At 44.6% G+C, this 16,142-nt stretch overlaps 1 protein-coding gene across 1 annotated transcript in view; it reads right to left on the reverse strand.

Moving 5' to 3' along the window:
• Positions 1-1,795: 1,795 nt before the first annotated feature.
• LOC147102815 (Fanconi anemia core complex-associated protein 100-like) overlaps positions 1,796-16,142 on the reverse strand; it is a 128,287-nt gene continuing 113,940 nt past the window's right edge. Inside the window, exon 9 of the mRNA XM_085963656.1 lies at positions 1,796-2,447. Coding sequence (XP_085819782.1) covers positions 2,388-2,447 — 60 coding nt within the window. The 3' untranslated portion in view covers positions 1,796-2,387. The remainder of the gene's footprint in view (positions 2,448-16,142) is intronic.

Below are 16,142 nucleotides of genomic sequence, written 5' to 3' on the forward strand. Positions count from 1 at the left end.
CCAGAGGGTCTTTACCTGTCCGTCATTGTTGGTATGTTTGTTTCTAATCCAACAAGGGATGAAGCATTGCTTGATTTTGTTCTGAGAAATTAAATGGTGCAAATAACTGATGTAAGAGTTTTTTTTTTAATAATCATTTATGGGATGTGGGCGTTGCTGGCAAGGCCAGCATTTATTGACCATCCCGAATACCTCAGAGGTCAACCGCATTGCTGTGGGTCTGGAGTCACATATCGGCCAGACTGGGTAAGGACAGCCTAAAGAACATTAGTGACTGGTTTTTACAACAATCGAGGTCACCATTACTAGCTTTTTATTCCAGATTTATTTAATTAACTGAATTTAAATTCCCCAGCTGCTGTGGTGGGATTTGAACTCACTAGTCATGGCCGCTGGATTACTAGTCCAGTAACATAGCCACTATGCTACCGTACCCAGTAAGTAGGAGAACATTTGTGAAATAGTGACCTCCACATTGTTAGGTTCAATGTCAAAATAGAAAAGGACAATAAACAGTTAAAGATAAGGGTGCTGAATTGAAAAAAGGGAAGGTTCAGTGAGATAAGAAGGATCTGACTAACAATACTAAAAACATGACAAATATAGAAAATGTAATGGGGCAGTGAAAATGGAGATTAGAAGGGCTAAAGGAGAGTATGTAAAAGACTAGCAGATAATAATAATGGAAATAGTAAGGGCTTTTATAAGCATATTCAAAGTAGAAGAACAGTTAAAAATAAGGCAGGGCCACTCGGGGAAGAAGGGGGAAATCCAGCTGTGGAGGATGAAAGTGTGGTGGAGAAATTAAATAAATATTTGAGGAGCAAGTACATAACTCAGACTGGCATCCAAACTATCAGTAAAAGGATCTGAATGTCAACTTTGCTAGACCAAGCAGGTTACATCTAGTGCCACAGAGTGAATGCCTAGTCTTAACAATAAACACTGGCAAATGGCTAAAGCCCTGCTTTAGTGCGTTGCAGCACGAGCTACAAAACAGAAAAGCCTTTGTAAGATCGTTCTGGCAGTGTCACCGTAGAGTCACAAATTTGCACTACTCCAAGCCACAGCTTGAATGCACTTCAAATTATAACCTTGGATACCAGGGTACGTTTGCTTAATGCAAACCCTTGATGTAATCAGCTCAGGCATGCCACCAGGAAATATTAAAAACTGAGGCTTTTAAAAATCTTCAGCCCCAACACTACCTAAAGTATCCTCAAAGCAATTAAATCCTTACTTACTTCGACACAACACATTGATTCATCCAACCCTAATGATGGGGCCTACCACACTATCTCCTCACAGAACATTAACCCAAAAGAGATATAAAGTGTTGTGCTCTGCCGATGCCTTGGAGGTTAGCTTCCCCCCTTGCAGTGCGCTCCCTCAGGTTCTCTCACACCAGAAGTTCCCATGTTCAGTTTCTAGTCTGTGCCAAGTAGCTGATCTTTAGCCCGTGTGACAATTGGGGAGCGGTGGGGTGCTACAATTGACCCGAACTATGGCGGGAAAAGAAATCACACTGATCATTCTCACTGACACCTGCTGGGAGGTGCGCGGGTGTGAAGGACAGGATTAGGCTCAGCTGTGAATCTCCCTGTAGTAGAATAGCCTGTCAACACTCACCGTCCAGGTCCATGCACAAAGAAATGGCTACCTGGGGCCCAAAGCCTGGAGTCGACGTCACTGCAGTGGATGTCGATGCTTTCTGAAGAGGACAGAGGGAAGGAAATGGAGGAGAATAGACAACTAAAAAAACTGACGCCTTTGTTTTTGTTCATACCAAATTTTATCATCAAAGACAATTAAAAATTACTGGTCTCAATCACAGAAATCACCATGGAGGGATTGTGGTGGTGAGCCTTATTGAAAAGTGTCAGTGTTATTGGAGAACAGTAGTTTATCTGTAATTTTACAGTGTTGAAAGACATTTACCCTTATTATCAGCATAGATCCCTAAATCAGAGATGGAATCTGAAAGGTCAAAATAAGGATGGAGCAGATAATCGCTGCACCGTACTGGAATAGCTGGAGTGTGACCAAGAGAAAGAGGCTCCCTCTCAGTCTGTGATGAATCACATCAGCAATGCTCGGGCCTCGGGCTGTGCTGACAGGGAAGTGAGACTTCAGGATTTTTTTCCCTTTTTTAGACAAACTCTGGTGCCTGTCTGCTTGCAAGCTCAGCACTGCCAGGAGGAAGCAAGCTGAATCACTCACCCAGCACTTCAACTTTTACTAGATTTGCAGGAGGATTTTTCTTTTGTGTTAATTCTGATTGAAGTACATCCGGAAGCATCAATTGACATGATTTGGAGAACGCTCCAGCTACCAGTTTTGAAGTAAAGCAGTATTCACGGATCAGCATGGTTCGGGAAACCCTCACCTCACTGCAACATGAGCAGGTTTGAATTGAGGAGGTAAAGAGAAAAACTGAACGATGAAATCTGAAAATAAAAACAGTAAATGCTAGAAAGACAGCACTCAGCATTTGAAAGTGAAAGACAGGTTAACGTTTTGTGTGGGACCATTCATCAATATTACTTATTTCACATTTTTCTTTCAGATGCTTAACGGCCTGCTGTGCATTTTCTATTTTCATTGGAACTAAAATTGGCCAATTGCACATTCCCCTGGTACTCCATTTTTCGATAGACTTCCTTTTAATGAACATTTCCTGTCAGTTCCTGGAAAATGTCAGGCTTCTGGATAGTGCCCATTAGAGGGTGTTTGATGCACATCACCCCCAAAAGATTTGCAAAGTTTCATATTTTCAAACAACAGATTATAGAGGTCATTTTACCATGGGGGTGAGTGGGGAGGGCTGGACCTGGAGTGGAGCCTCACTAGGTGGGAGTGCAGGTCAGAGATATAACACTAAAAGGGACAATTCTGTGACCCTGCACTCGCATCTAGACATGCTGGGAGTGGCGCCTCATAAATGTATCCCTTACCGTAGAATCATAGAATGGCCGCCTTCTGTGCTGTATCATCGTGCCTGTGCCGGCTCTTCAAAACAGCTATCCAATTAGTCCCATTCCCCTGCCCTTTCCCCAGAGCCCTGCAAATTTTTCCCCTTATATCTTTAAATTGTTGGAGCTAGCATCACCAAAACCAAAAAGTTGGACAATGCAAATGCCTGGACGCCAGGCGAGAACAGGTTTGGGCTCAGCTGTGGCGCCCCATGTAGTCGAATAGCCGGCCAATTGTCTAAACTCATACATGATGAATGACCAATTGGGCAATGTACTGGAGAGCAAGTGGCACCTGGAACCATAGGAGTCAGACTTCAGGAGAGGAGGAGGAAAGAAAAGCTTGGTTAAAAATATAAGAATGCTACCGTTTCGATGTGAGTACAGAGCAGAAACCAAGTGCTTCCATCCAATTGATAGCCTTGTAATTGAATGTCTTTTGGTCAGTTGACTCTTTGAAGACTACAGTCAAATTGCTCTACCAAAATGTAAGTTATTACCAAATGTAACAACTTTTATTTCACTGGCTCCATAGAATTCCCTAATTCTACTTAACTTCTAACCTCCTGCAAAAAGCTGTTGAGGCTAGGTCAATTGAAAATTTCAAAATTGACACTGATAGATTTTTGTTAGGCAAGGTTTATGGAACCAAGGCGGGTAGATGGAGTTAAGATACAGATCAGCCGTGATCTCATTGAATGGTGGAACAGGCTCAAGGGGCTAAACGGCCTACTCCTTCCTGTTCCTATGTGCCCAGTAAAGAAATCAATAATGGTTTGTAGACGTTATAGGATGGAACACAGGCACAGGCTCCCCAATGGCTCAGTGAGTTTATCCAGCAGGTGGCTGAGCCATTCCAGAGCTGGCAGGTCTGTGCAGACCGAGCTGATCTCAGTCATGGCAGCGTTGGGAATGCCATAAATGTCGCCATAAACTGACCAGGGTTCCTGCAGCTGATCGTTAGCCTCTGATCCTTGCTACAAACCTTGGGCTTCGTAGTAATAGCCCCGATGATTGAACAGTCCGCCAACACTCTCATGCCAAGGCTCGCGTATGAAAAGTGACCGTGTGGAGAAAATACCAAAGGACAACTGGCCTCCCAAGGAGTCCCACCCCTTCAGGAGGGACCGGGGGGCGGGGAGGGGGGGGGAGAGGAGAGAAGAAAACTGGCCAGGATGAAAGAAAAGGAACATTTTCTAAAGAACATTTTATTCTCAAGTGCTGCATCGAACTGGCTTCATGGACCAGATGTGGTTGGAAAGCAGTTGAATCTGCTCACAGCTCAGGCAGGAGCAGGCCACAGGGTTACCAGTTTCTCTGAATCTGAATCAGTAATGTGTTCCAGTTGAGGGAAACGTAGCTGATTCGGAAGTCAGGCCAAATTATGTGCAGCTCTGGTCCTCTGACAGGCCCTGCACCCGTATTTCATTCTACAGTACATTGTAATCTGGCTCTCTGTGTGGAAGGCCTTGTGTGGCTCTGAGGTGGAGCTCAAAGCTCAGCCAATGTTTTTTCTAACAATTTCACAATACATACGGACCTAATTTGATGACTCACACTTCTCCTTTCTCAATGCATTCTCATTTAACTCATAAACTTGGGCTTCCTGAATCTATTTTGCTCAGTCAATATTGCCTAATATACACAGGTTTAGATGTTTCAGTTGGAAGGTTTCTACAGATAGTGAATGGCCTTTAGTAAACAAGAATCAAACTTACTACCAGCTTTGACATAAAGCTTGTCCAGGAAATGAGCCGCTGATTAATTCCACCCTCACCTAGGTATGGCTACTTCGATTTTCATTGGTTATGCAAAATAAATAAAACCAGCAACCAATGGTGGACAGTTACCATGGGCTAGGAATTGGATCATGCCCAAACCGGCAAATTGGTCCACCGGCCTCTTTAGGACAGGACCGGTGAGCCGCCGGCAACTTGTGGCCCCAGAGGCAGCTGGCCGGGGGGCGGATTTCTGGGACACTGACCAAATTCCTCAGATGAGTCCGAGAGGGGGGATGGGGAGGCAATTGGGGGAGATGGAGATGGGGGATGGGGATGGGGATGGGGGGAGTTGGGGATAGGGATGGGGGATCGGGATAGGGGGAAAGGGATGGGGATGGGGGAGATGGGGATGGAGATGGGGAGATGGAGATGGGGGATGGGGATGAGATGGGGGAATGGGGGATGGAGATAGGGATGGGGGATGGGGGCAGATGGGGATGGGAAATGGGGGGATGGGGGAATGGGGATGGGGAGATGGGAATGGGAGAGATGGGGATGGGGATGGGGATTGCGGAGATGGGGATGGAGGAGATGGGGATGGGGGAGATGGGGATGGGGGAGATTGGGATGGGGATGGAGGTGATGGGGATGGGGATGGGGGATTTCGGAGATGGGGATGGGGAGATGGGGATGGGGGAGATAGGGATGGGGGATGGGGGCAGATGGGGATGGGAAATGGGGGGATGGGGGGAATGGGGATGGGGGAGATGGGAATGGGAGAGATGGGGATGGGGATGGGGATTGCGGAGATGGGGATGGAGGAGATGGGGATGGGGAGATGGGGATGGGGGAGATTGGGATGGGGAGATGGGGGAGATGGGGATGGGGGGAGATGGGGATGGGGAGGCAATTGGGGGGATGGAGAGGCAATGGGGTGGGTGAGCAGTGTCTGGCAGTGGTCTGCGGTTTTAATGTTTTAAAATACAGCTGTGTCTTCCATGTCATGCCCCACCTCCACTATTGTAATTGTAAGAACCCATTCTCCCACACTTAGACAATCAACTCACAGTCCCCTGTTCACACATGCGGTTACACCTTGTCCCATCTTCAATGTCATTCACCCATTCGCTGTAGAACCGGAACCGGCCTGACTCTGAGAACGGGACTGATCTCACTCACACACACACACTGTGGCTCTCCATATGTATCAAGCATAAACGTTTTAGAATTCATCCCATTTTAGCAAAATCCTGGTTATTATTATAATTGTATGTGTTATGTGTATTATTTTATGTGTTAACCAGCACCATCCCCCACCAGGTTCAATATGTGTCATGTCATAATTTCAGACTCTCCTTCAGTGTAGTTGCTGTCACAGGAAGAATGCGATTGTTGGAGGTGAAAATCTTTGCCGTATCTTTTGAATCGGTGCATAAACACTACTGTAGTGCTCAAAGAGTTAAAGACACACTAATGTTTCTGTACACAGTCCTGGTTTCGTGAAGTGGTGCGCCGATAACAACCTGGCCCTTAACATCAAGAAAACCAAAGAAATCATTGTGGACTTCAGGAAGTCTAAAGGCGGAAGTCACACCCCCATCCACATCAATGGGGCTGTGGTGGAAAGGGTGGACAGCTTTAAGTTCCTCGGAGTCCACATCACGGAAGACCTCTCCTGGTCCCTCAATACCTCCTCTCTGGTGAAGAAGGCCCAGCAGCACCTATATTTCCTAAGGAGGCTGAAGGGATGTAACCTGTCACCCCTGATCCTCTCTAACTTTTACCGCTGCACAATAGAGAGCATCCTGACAAACTGTATCACAGTATGGTATGGCAGCTGTAGCTACTATGACCGGAAAGCCCTGCAGCGGGTAGTCAAAACTGCCCAACGCATTACCGGCACCCGGCTACCGACCATAGAGCACATATACCAGAAACGCTGTTTACGGAGGTCACGGTCCATCATCAAAGACCCTACCCACCCCAGCCACAGTCTGTTCGCCCTCCTGCCATCTGGGAGACGCATTCACACCTGTACAACCAGATTTTGGAACAGCTTCTTTCCCAGGGCTGTCATCCTACTGAACTCCACAAATAAACTCTAAAGCCTGCACATCTGCCAATGCACTTTATTATGGTTAGTTTATGTAATGTATTACAAGCTAAATGTATGTTGAATGTTTAAATGTCTTAATCTAAATGTACACTCTCGGGAGCCGCAAGCCTACATTTCGTTGTACTGCACTTGTGCACTAACAATGACAATAAAAGTTGATTTGATTTGATTTGATTTGATTTTACTTTATATCTACCCCACACAACTTCCTTCCTCCCACAAGATCATTCTCCCTGCCCTTCAGCCTGCTGGTCAGCACGCTTTGCACCCCAGATGACTCCATAACTTCGGCCAACATTGGGCCTATTATTAAACAGGCAGCTCCGAGCTGCTCTGAGGGTCCAGTGTGGAATGCAATCTGTGTCGAATGAGCTGATTTCAGCCAGAGCGGCACTGGAGATGTTACATCTCCCTTCAGCTGTCCTGGGCCAGGGGGAAAGAAAATAAGCAATCGGCCAGGGTTCCCATTCCTGAGTCTCGTCAGAAAGTGCGAATGTTGGGGGATGTTGGATCAGGACAAGATTGAGCTCATCTATGATTCTCCCATGGTTGAACAGTCACACATAATTCACCGGGTAAAGAGAGACTCACATTTATATCGGGTCTTTCACAAACTCTGGCTGTCCCAAAGTGCCTCACAACCAATTAATTACTTTTGAAGTGCAGTCACTGTTGATTTGTAAGTAAGCACAGCAGACCATTTGCGCACAGCAAGGTCCCACAAACATCAATTAAAGTGGATCCCCTGTTTTTGGTCATGTTTGAGAGAGGAATGCTGGCCAGGAGACCTCTTTGTTCTTCTTCAGTAAAGTGCCATGGGATCTTTTGTGTCCACCTCGTTTAACGTCTCACCCAGAAGGCAGCACCTCCAACAACGCAGCCCTCCGGCAGGATTGCACTGAAGTGCGGCTTTAATGCATGAAAACTGTCATTTTGGCCAGGGGCTGACTGGTGCCTGTGAATCCTTACCCCTCCAACAATCAGCAGGGTAGAAACTTGAAAGATTAGAAACACAAGCAGCCTGCACAGAGTGAACGAGACAGACAACATCAGCATGAGGCGGACTGCTCATCGACGCGATGCTTCACGAGCAGGTTGATTTAGTAATGATACAATTCATTGCAGCTGAAGCTGGTGCGGCAGATTGAAGTGCCATGCAGTAATCCCTGACTCCTGGTTTGTGAAGCATGTGTTGCTACTGCTAATGGGCTGGCTCCTTCTAGGCCGATGCATTTGTTACTTAAAATAAGATCTTCATTTCCTGGTATGCATTACCATTCTTCTCTACGGCAGCGTGAGTGAGGCTGAGGGGACACCTGGCAGACAGAGGAGCACTCTGCTAATGTTGTAGCGCTGCCGAGGTAATGCTTATCCAGTCATCTTCCCCCTCAGGGCATCCTCTGTGAATGACATTATGTAGGAGCTGCTGTTCCACCAGCAGCAACTGAAATCCCAGGAGTTCTGTGGGCTGTGTAGCCACATCTGTACATCAGAGGAGGGAGGAGGATACACAACACCAGCTGGGCACCAAGAGACAGGAGGCAGCAGGTACAATTACAGGGGAACTGCTACCAGCCAGCTTTAAATAAAAGATCACAAAAACCTGGACTTGCAAATGAACCAGGATCTTATAGGTGACAGCTAGGATAAAATAGAAATAGATTGAGTCTAGTTTTAACCCTTTGACTACAGAAAGCATTGTCAGCTTAATAGATGGCTGCACCAGTGGCTCACTTGGTAGCACTCTCACCTCTGAGCCAGAAGGTTGTGGATTCAAGTCCCACTCCAGAGACTTGAGCCCAAAAGTCTAGGCTGACACTCCAGTGCAGTGCTGAGGGAGTGCTGCACTGTTGGAGGTGCCGTCTTTCGGATTAGACCTTAAACTGAGGCCCCGTCTGCTCTCTCAGGTGGATGTAAAAGATCCCACGACACTATTTTGAAGAAGAGCAGGGGGGTTCTCCCCTGGTGTCCTGGCCAATATTTGTCCCTCAATCAACATCACAAAAACAGATTATCTGTTTGTGGGAGCTTGCTGTGCACAAATTGGCTGCTGCATTTCCTACATTACAACAGTGACTATACTTCAAAAAGTACTTAATTGGCTGTAAAGTGCTTTGGGACGTCCGGTCATCATGAAAGGCGCGATAGAAATGCAAATCTTTCTTTCTTATATTTTCAGGCACATGACACTTAAAACAATCATTTTTATTGACTTTGGTTAGGAACATAGGAACAGGACTAGGCCATTCAGCCCCTCGAGCCTGCCCAGTTTCCGCCAGGTAGGCAGGGTTAAGATCACCCCTTTAGTTTCCTGTGTTACAGTGGAAGTAGTCCCAGTCTCTCCTCATAACTATATTTTTCCATCCCATTGTTTTTGTTTCTGTCACACACCTATTTCTGGTCAGTTGGTAGCAGTCTTGCCTCTGTGTCAGAAGGCTGAGGGTTCAAGATCCACTCCAGACACTTGAGCACATAATCTAGGCTGACACTGCAGTGTAGCATCAAGGGAGCGTTGCACTGTCGGAGGTGCTGACTTTTGGATGAGACATTAAACCGAAGCCTCATTTGCGCTCTCTCAGGTGGATGTAAAAGATCTCATGGTACTGCTCGAAGAGTAGTGAAGATCTCCCAGTGTCTTGGCCAACATTTACCCCTCAACCAATATCATTAAAATAGATTATCTGATCATTCATCTCATCGCTGTTTGTGGGATCATTACTGATAGACTAGGCCCAGGTTTAATACCTCTTAACAAACTTAGAACAACTGAGGTAATAAAGTCAAAAGTGAAGATATCGTCATTGGAATAATCGGAAGGGTAAAAAATGAACAAACATTATCTGCCTTAGACTTGCATAAAAATTGAAGATTGCTTCTAGTAACACACCAAAAACTTTTGGATGAGACATTAAAGTTTTGTCGGGGGGGGGGGGGAAATCGACTGAGAATTTAAAGGGTAGAGCATATTGTGGAAAACCAGAAGAACACGTTGCATTTGCACTGTCTGTTTAATGTAGAAAATGCCCCAAGATGCTTCACATAGGAAAAAACAGGCACTAAACAGTGTGAGAAAGTTAGGAGAGATGATCAAACGAGGTTTTAACAAGGCTTTTAAAGGTGGGGAGAGAAGCAGAATCTCTGATTCTTAAATGGAAAGCCCAAGGCCTACTATAAAAATAGTGCAGCAACAGCGTAACAACTGATAAACTGCAAGCGCTTCCCACAGAACGTGACCCCTAGCATTACTGTCTCTAATTCAATAATAGAACAGCAAATTGCCAGTAAGAGGGGCTATAATGCAAGGCGGCCGGGGAATTGGAAACACTCTTTCACATACTCAGCTGGTCTATGTATCTACTGATGGAGTAAATTGACTCCAAACAGAGCCACAGTCAACCATCTGCCTTTCTGTTGAGGATTCAAGGTCCAATTACTCATATCACCTGAGATCATAAAACACATTAACAGATTTTAAACCTTGAATGTTAACTTTTTGTACTCTTGAAGCATTTTCTGTATGGTATGTTTTTTTCTTCCTCCTTTTATTACAGCCCCTCCCCTGAAGGTGTTGACTCCTTGCTGGAGCGTGATAACATAGGGCTCTTCAATTGCTGCCCAAATGTTCAATCAATGACTACTGGCAAGTTACTTACAGCATTATGTATACTACTTATTATTTTTTAATATATTATGATTGAACTGTATTTATGCTAATTAATTCCAATAATGGAATAGCTGCGAGCTGTACAAACTGGACATTGGACTGTGACCGCTGTGACTGACATCCTGCATCATGTTTGAAGACATTTCTAACCTTCTACGTGTTCGTGTGAAACTGTAGCCACATCAAATTGGGATTTTTTAAAATAACTGGAGCCTTAGCAGCTGTTTCTGATAAGATTTCCTCCACTCTTTGTCCTAAGTGTCTGTGCATAGAGTGAATATGCAATGTTGGATGGAGACAGAGGAGAACTAATTGCCTGTGATTGCTACAGGCATTAAGTGTCGTGCCAGCTGAAAATTCCAATAGGCTTTGTCTCGGGGTCTGAACTAGGAAGCAATTCATCAGTCAGTTTCCACCTCCTATCAGACTGGGTGATAGAAATAATTAATATTGATTACTAATATTGATTATTGGGCTGTTGAGAAAGGATTTGGGATTCCCTCTTAGATGTTTGCCTAATGTAAAAAGAAAGAAGGAAAGACTTGCATTTATATAGCACCTTTCACGACCACCGGACGTCTCAAAGCGCTTTACAATCAATTAAGTACTTTTGAAGTGGAGTCACTGTTGTAATGTGGGAAACGCAGCAGCCAATTTGTGCACAGCAAGGTCCCACAAACAGCAATGTGATAATGACCAGATAATCTGTTTTTGTTATGTTGATTGAGGGATAAATATTGGCCCCAGGACACCGAGGATAACTCCCTTACTCTTCTTCGAAATAGTGCCCTGGGATCTTTTACGTCCATCTGAGAGAGCAGACGAGGCCTCGGTTTAACATCTCATCCGAAAGACGGCACCTCTGACAGTGCGGCACGCCCTCAGCACTAGTGTCAGCATAGCTTTATGTGCTCAAGTCCCTGGAGTGGGACTTGAACCCACAACCTTCTGACTCTGAGGCGAGAGTGCTACCAACTGAGCCACAGCTGAAAGGCCTGATTTTGATCTGAGGTGTTAGAAGCTCCCTGGACCTGGTATATTTGCTGCAGTTCTTCACTATATCATTGGTCCATTTGTTTGAACTGTATTTCCACATCACAGCACTGGGGCAGACCTTTGTTGAGGCTGAGGTGTGCTCCACGTAAGAAACATCAAAATATTGGTACCAAACAACTCAAAGGACATGGAAAAGGACTCTAAGAAGTTGAATATTGCATTATTTTGTTTTCAGCACAAGTTTAAAGTATAAGTTAAGTACTGCTTAACTGTCTATTTGATGTATAAATACAAATTGTAGTTTAACCCTGAGATACACTGTCCCATTCACTTTACACGTAAAGTTATGCTTCGATGCGTAGAAGGCACGGACCTGCCTACAGATTCCGCATTAAGGTGGATATAAACAACGAGTGTTGGGGAAAAAACTAAAGCAAAAGCAAAATATTGCGGATGCTGAAAATCTGAATCTCTCTTTATCCCTGAATTATAACAACTGCCACAACCCACCCCACATACAACACTGAGGGCAAACCGCCACAGAGAGAAAAAAGACCACCATTCTGTTTTGTGCTGATTTCCTAGATCGGTTGTATAACCAATATTGGAAATCTTTTATAATAAATAAATACAGAAAGTGCTGGAAATGCTCAGCAGGTCAGGCAGCATCTGTGGAGAAAGAAACAGAGTTAACGTTTCAGGTCGATGAACTTTCAACAGAACCCCAGTTCTCGTAAGTGAGACATACGAAATAATGGCCACCGGCAGTTCTGACGAAGGATCCTCGACCTGAAACATTAACTCTGTTTCTCTCTCCACAGATGCTGCCTGGCCTGCTGAGCATTTCCAGCATTTTCTGTTTTAATTTCAGATTTCCAGCACCGCAGTATTTTGCTTTTGCATTGGAAATCTTTTACCTTTTTTATTCTGCTAACTGGAAGTTGGAGTGAGCCTGACGTCTGTTGAAAATCAGCCTCCAGCTTCCTTTCAGGCAACTTAAGCCAATTTCTTTAGTGTTGAATTTTTAAGCATCTTTTCACAGGTCCCTGCTGTGTGAGCTCACGCTAGGATCTTAACCTCGTATTGCAGGCAGTATTATCTTAATTCCTTTTCACTTTGCTCTTAAGTGAGGCATACGCAATGATGCCCACCGACATCAAATGTGTCATATTGTATCACAACTCCTCCTCCTAGTCTGTCAACAGGTTCCTTGCTAATTCTTTGTCCTGGATAAACATTAAGTCTGCAGTGATGTTGAACTGTATCCTCAAGGAGAGCAAATGGGCCATGGTCAAAAGTATTTATTAAGTGTGCACTAATGCCTCATAATGCCTGGACCAATGCTCTGGGGATAGGAGGCATGTGCACTTTCACATAGGCCCAAAGAGTTGTGCAGTAGAAAGTTTAGCCCACACCGGGATGAATAATTAAGATGCTCCCGCTTGCTCACCTTTGCCATCTTTGAAAGAGTATTAAATATACATGCCTTGAGTTTATCTAATAAAATTGCAAAACCATATTCAACTTCATGAAGTTCTTCTTAACAGGATTACATTCCTTCACAGAACCAAGAAGCTTAACCAAAAAAAATACTCAATAAAATCTTCTATTTTCAAGATAGATCATTCTTCAGCCTATGAATATTAGGGTGTTCTACCCATCCTGCATTTTAAGCCAATAGGTCTTGGTCACTCATCAGGGGTATAGAGGGGTGAGAGGGAACAATGTGCTCTCTCGAACTCTATGAAACCTGACAGATTTAAAAATTCAAGGAACTGTTTTTGTCATTTTCTACTTCTTCAAGGTCCAAGATGCAGATGTTTTTTGTGCAGGGCACTAGTTTTCAAAGGCATCTATTTTAATTTTAATTTTAATATAGGTCTGTATTGTTTTTCCAGTGGATCCGCACAGCCTCCTACACTCTTCCCAGTATGTGTTCCCTCTCAAGTCACCGCACTTTGCACTTTTCTTGCCAGCTTCCTTGACATCACACATAGTTGGCTGTTTGATGCAGATCTCCCCAGGGTATGTGGAGGAGCAGTTACATTTTCCGGCCTCATGAGCTGGAGTTGGGGGAGGGAAAAGTTTAGCTGTGAGGCCGCCAGCTCTTTTCCATTAAGTAGTGAGCTGTGGTTTCAGAAAGCTTTCTCCCTGGGAACCTGGAGGGATTTTTTTTTGTTGGTTTTGTTTTGACAAAGGACTATCGTCCAAAACGTTAACCTGTCTGTTCTCTCCACAGATGCTGACTTTGCGTTTGCAGAATTTTCTGGGTTTTTTTTCAGATTTCCAGCACTTGTGGCTTTTTTGCTTTTCATTTGTGTGTCCTTTTTTTTTTGTTTGGCTACTGTGCTCTCTCTCTCTCCAACTGCCTGGAGACATCAGATAAACTGCCCTAGATGGTGTAGAGGCAAACTGTGTGCTCCAAACAGGGCATGTTTCAGTAGATAAGGGTACTGAGGCAGGAGCTGATACCAGTCAGCTTCTTTCTGGATAGCTGGAGAATACTGTGAATTGAGAAATATTCTGTGGTCTGGCACATTTTTGTCATTTGAAATGAGAATATTGTAAGGCCCACAGTAAGACAGAAACAATCAGCAATAAGATTAAACGGTATTGAGCAAGGTGCTGAAGAGTGATGATATTTACAATATAGGCTGAGTTCAATATGTTTTGTGTTATTAAAGGACACGGGGTGGGTGGGGGGGAGCAGGATACAACATTTGTAACTGTGTTTACATTGTTTTTTAAATTCTCCCCCTTCTCGTCTAAAGGTGATGACTCTTTCTGGGGTAGGGCTCCACAGCTACTGGCAGCCTTCTAGTACAACGACAACCTGTATTTATATAGCGCCTTTTAACGTAGTAAAATGTCCCAAGGCGCTGCACAGGGTTATTTTAAGACAAAAAATTTGACACCGAGCCACATAAGAAGAAATTAGGGCAGGTGACCAAAAGCTTGGTCAAAGAGGTAGGTTTTAAGGAGCATCTTAAAGGAGGAAAGAGAGGTAGCGAGGTGGACAGGTTTAGGCAGGGAATTCCAGAGCTTAGGGCTTCGGCAGCGGAAGGCACGGCCACCAAAGGTTGAGCGATTATAGTCAGGTATTCTCAAGAGGGCAGAATTAGAGGAGCGCAGATATCTCGGGGGGTTGTGGGGCTGGAGGAGATTACAGAGATAGGGAGGGGCGAGGCCCTGGAGGGATTTGAAAACAACATTCCCATTCTGAAGCATTCTCTCCCCAACATTCCCATTACCTGGAAACGTGTCCTGGCCAATAGCTATCCCTTAGCCAACACCATTAAAACTGGTGATTTATCTCATTGCTGTTTGTGGGGCCTTGCTGTGTGCAATCAGCTGCTGCGTTTCTCTACCTTACAACAGTGACGCTTCAAAAAGAAAATTAATTCAGTGGCTGTAAAGCGCGTTGAGACATCCTGAGGTTGTGAATGGCACTATATAAACGCAAGTTCATAAGGTAGTTTGGTTCACCTGTACTTGCTAAAGCAGGGTTGCTAGAATGTGCACCAGGCTGTGGGAAATCTCTAACTTTCCCTTTTCCACTCAGTTCAAATTTTCTGGCCTTTGTGTCTTTCTCTCTCTCTCACATTCTTTCTTTCTCTCTTTCTCTTTTCTCCCATCCCCACACCAGTGTAAGCTCATGCCTGAGGTGAGCAAGCGCAAGATTCACTCTACATTACCTGCCTTGAACTTGTATGTAAATAGAAGATTGCTTCTAGTAACACGCCAAAAACAATTTCTTTATCACCTCAGTTGTTCTCAGCTTGTTAAGAGGTATTGAAACTGGGCCTAGCCTATCAGTAATGATCTAATCTGAGTTAGGAGCAGACAAATAGAAATGGGGTTATAAGCAACATCACTCCCTTCATGCCCTCATTCTTTATTTTGTGAAACCCCTAATCTCCAAGTATTGTCCCCATCTTAGTCATTCAGTGCTGAAGTTATTTGAACAGAGAAGCTAGTCACTTGCCAAATTCTCCAGAGCTAGCAATATGTTTCTTCATTAATAAACACTGAATAGCAAATGTGATGAGTCAGCAGGCGAAGTACTGCTTCAAAATGGCTCTTATACAATTTTGTCCAAAGCTAACAGATGGTCACAGATTTGTCTGGTCTTCTCTGTCAAATGTCTTCCTCAAATAACTCGATTAATTTAATGTCCCTGTTCCCGATAAACAGGTCACCCAGGCCCTTCCCGAGGGGGGTTCAATAATATTAATTAATGCTACAGCAGGACTTTTTTTTTATAATTAAAGGGTAAACATTCTATTTGTTTGCAGACACAATACTGCAAATTGTGCTGAAACATATAATCAAGGCACTTGTCATGGTGATAATACGGCACACAGCTCTGCTCCCCCAATAAACAAACACGCAGTTTTTCACCCTTTGGTGTGAACAACGTCCCTTTATTATATTAAAAGGTTTCACCTTTCCCACTGTCCAGGGCCCCAAACACTCCTTCCAGGTGAAACAGCGATTTACTTGTACTTCTTGCATTTTAGCATACTGTATTCGCTGCTCACGATGCGGTCTCCTCTACATTGGGGAGACCAACCGCAGATTGGGCGACCGCTTTGCAGAACACCTCCGTTCAGTCCGTAAGGGTGACCCTGAGCTTCCGGTCGCCTGTCACTTTAATTCTCTGCTCCACTCCC

Source organism: Somniosus microcephalus, chromosome 21 (genome assembly GCF_052327205.1).
Source record: "Somniosus microcephalus isolate GS21.2 chromosome 21, FLI_Smic_1.0, whole genome shotgun sequence".
Lineage (NCBI taxonomy): Eukaryota > Metazoa > Chordata > Chondrichthyes > Squaliformes > Somniosidae > Somniosus > Somniosus microcephalus.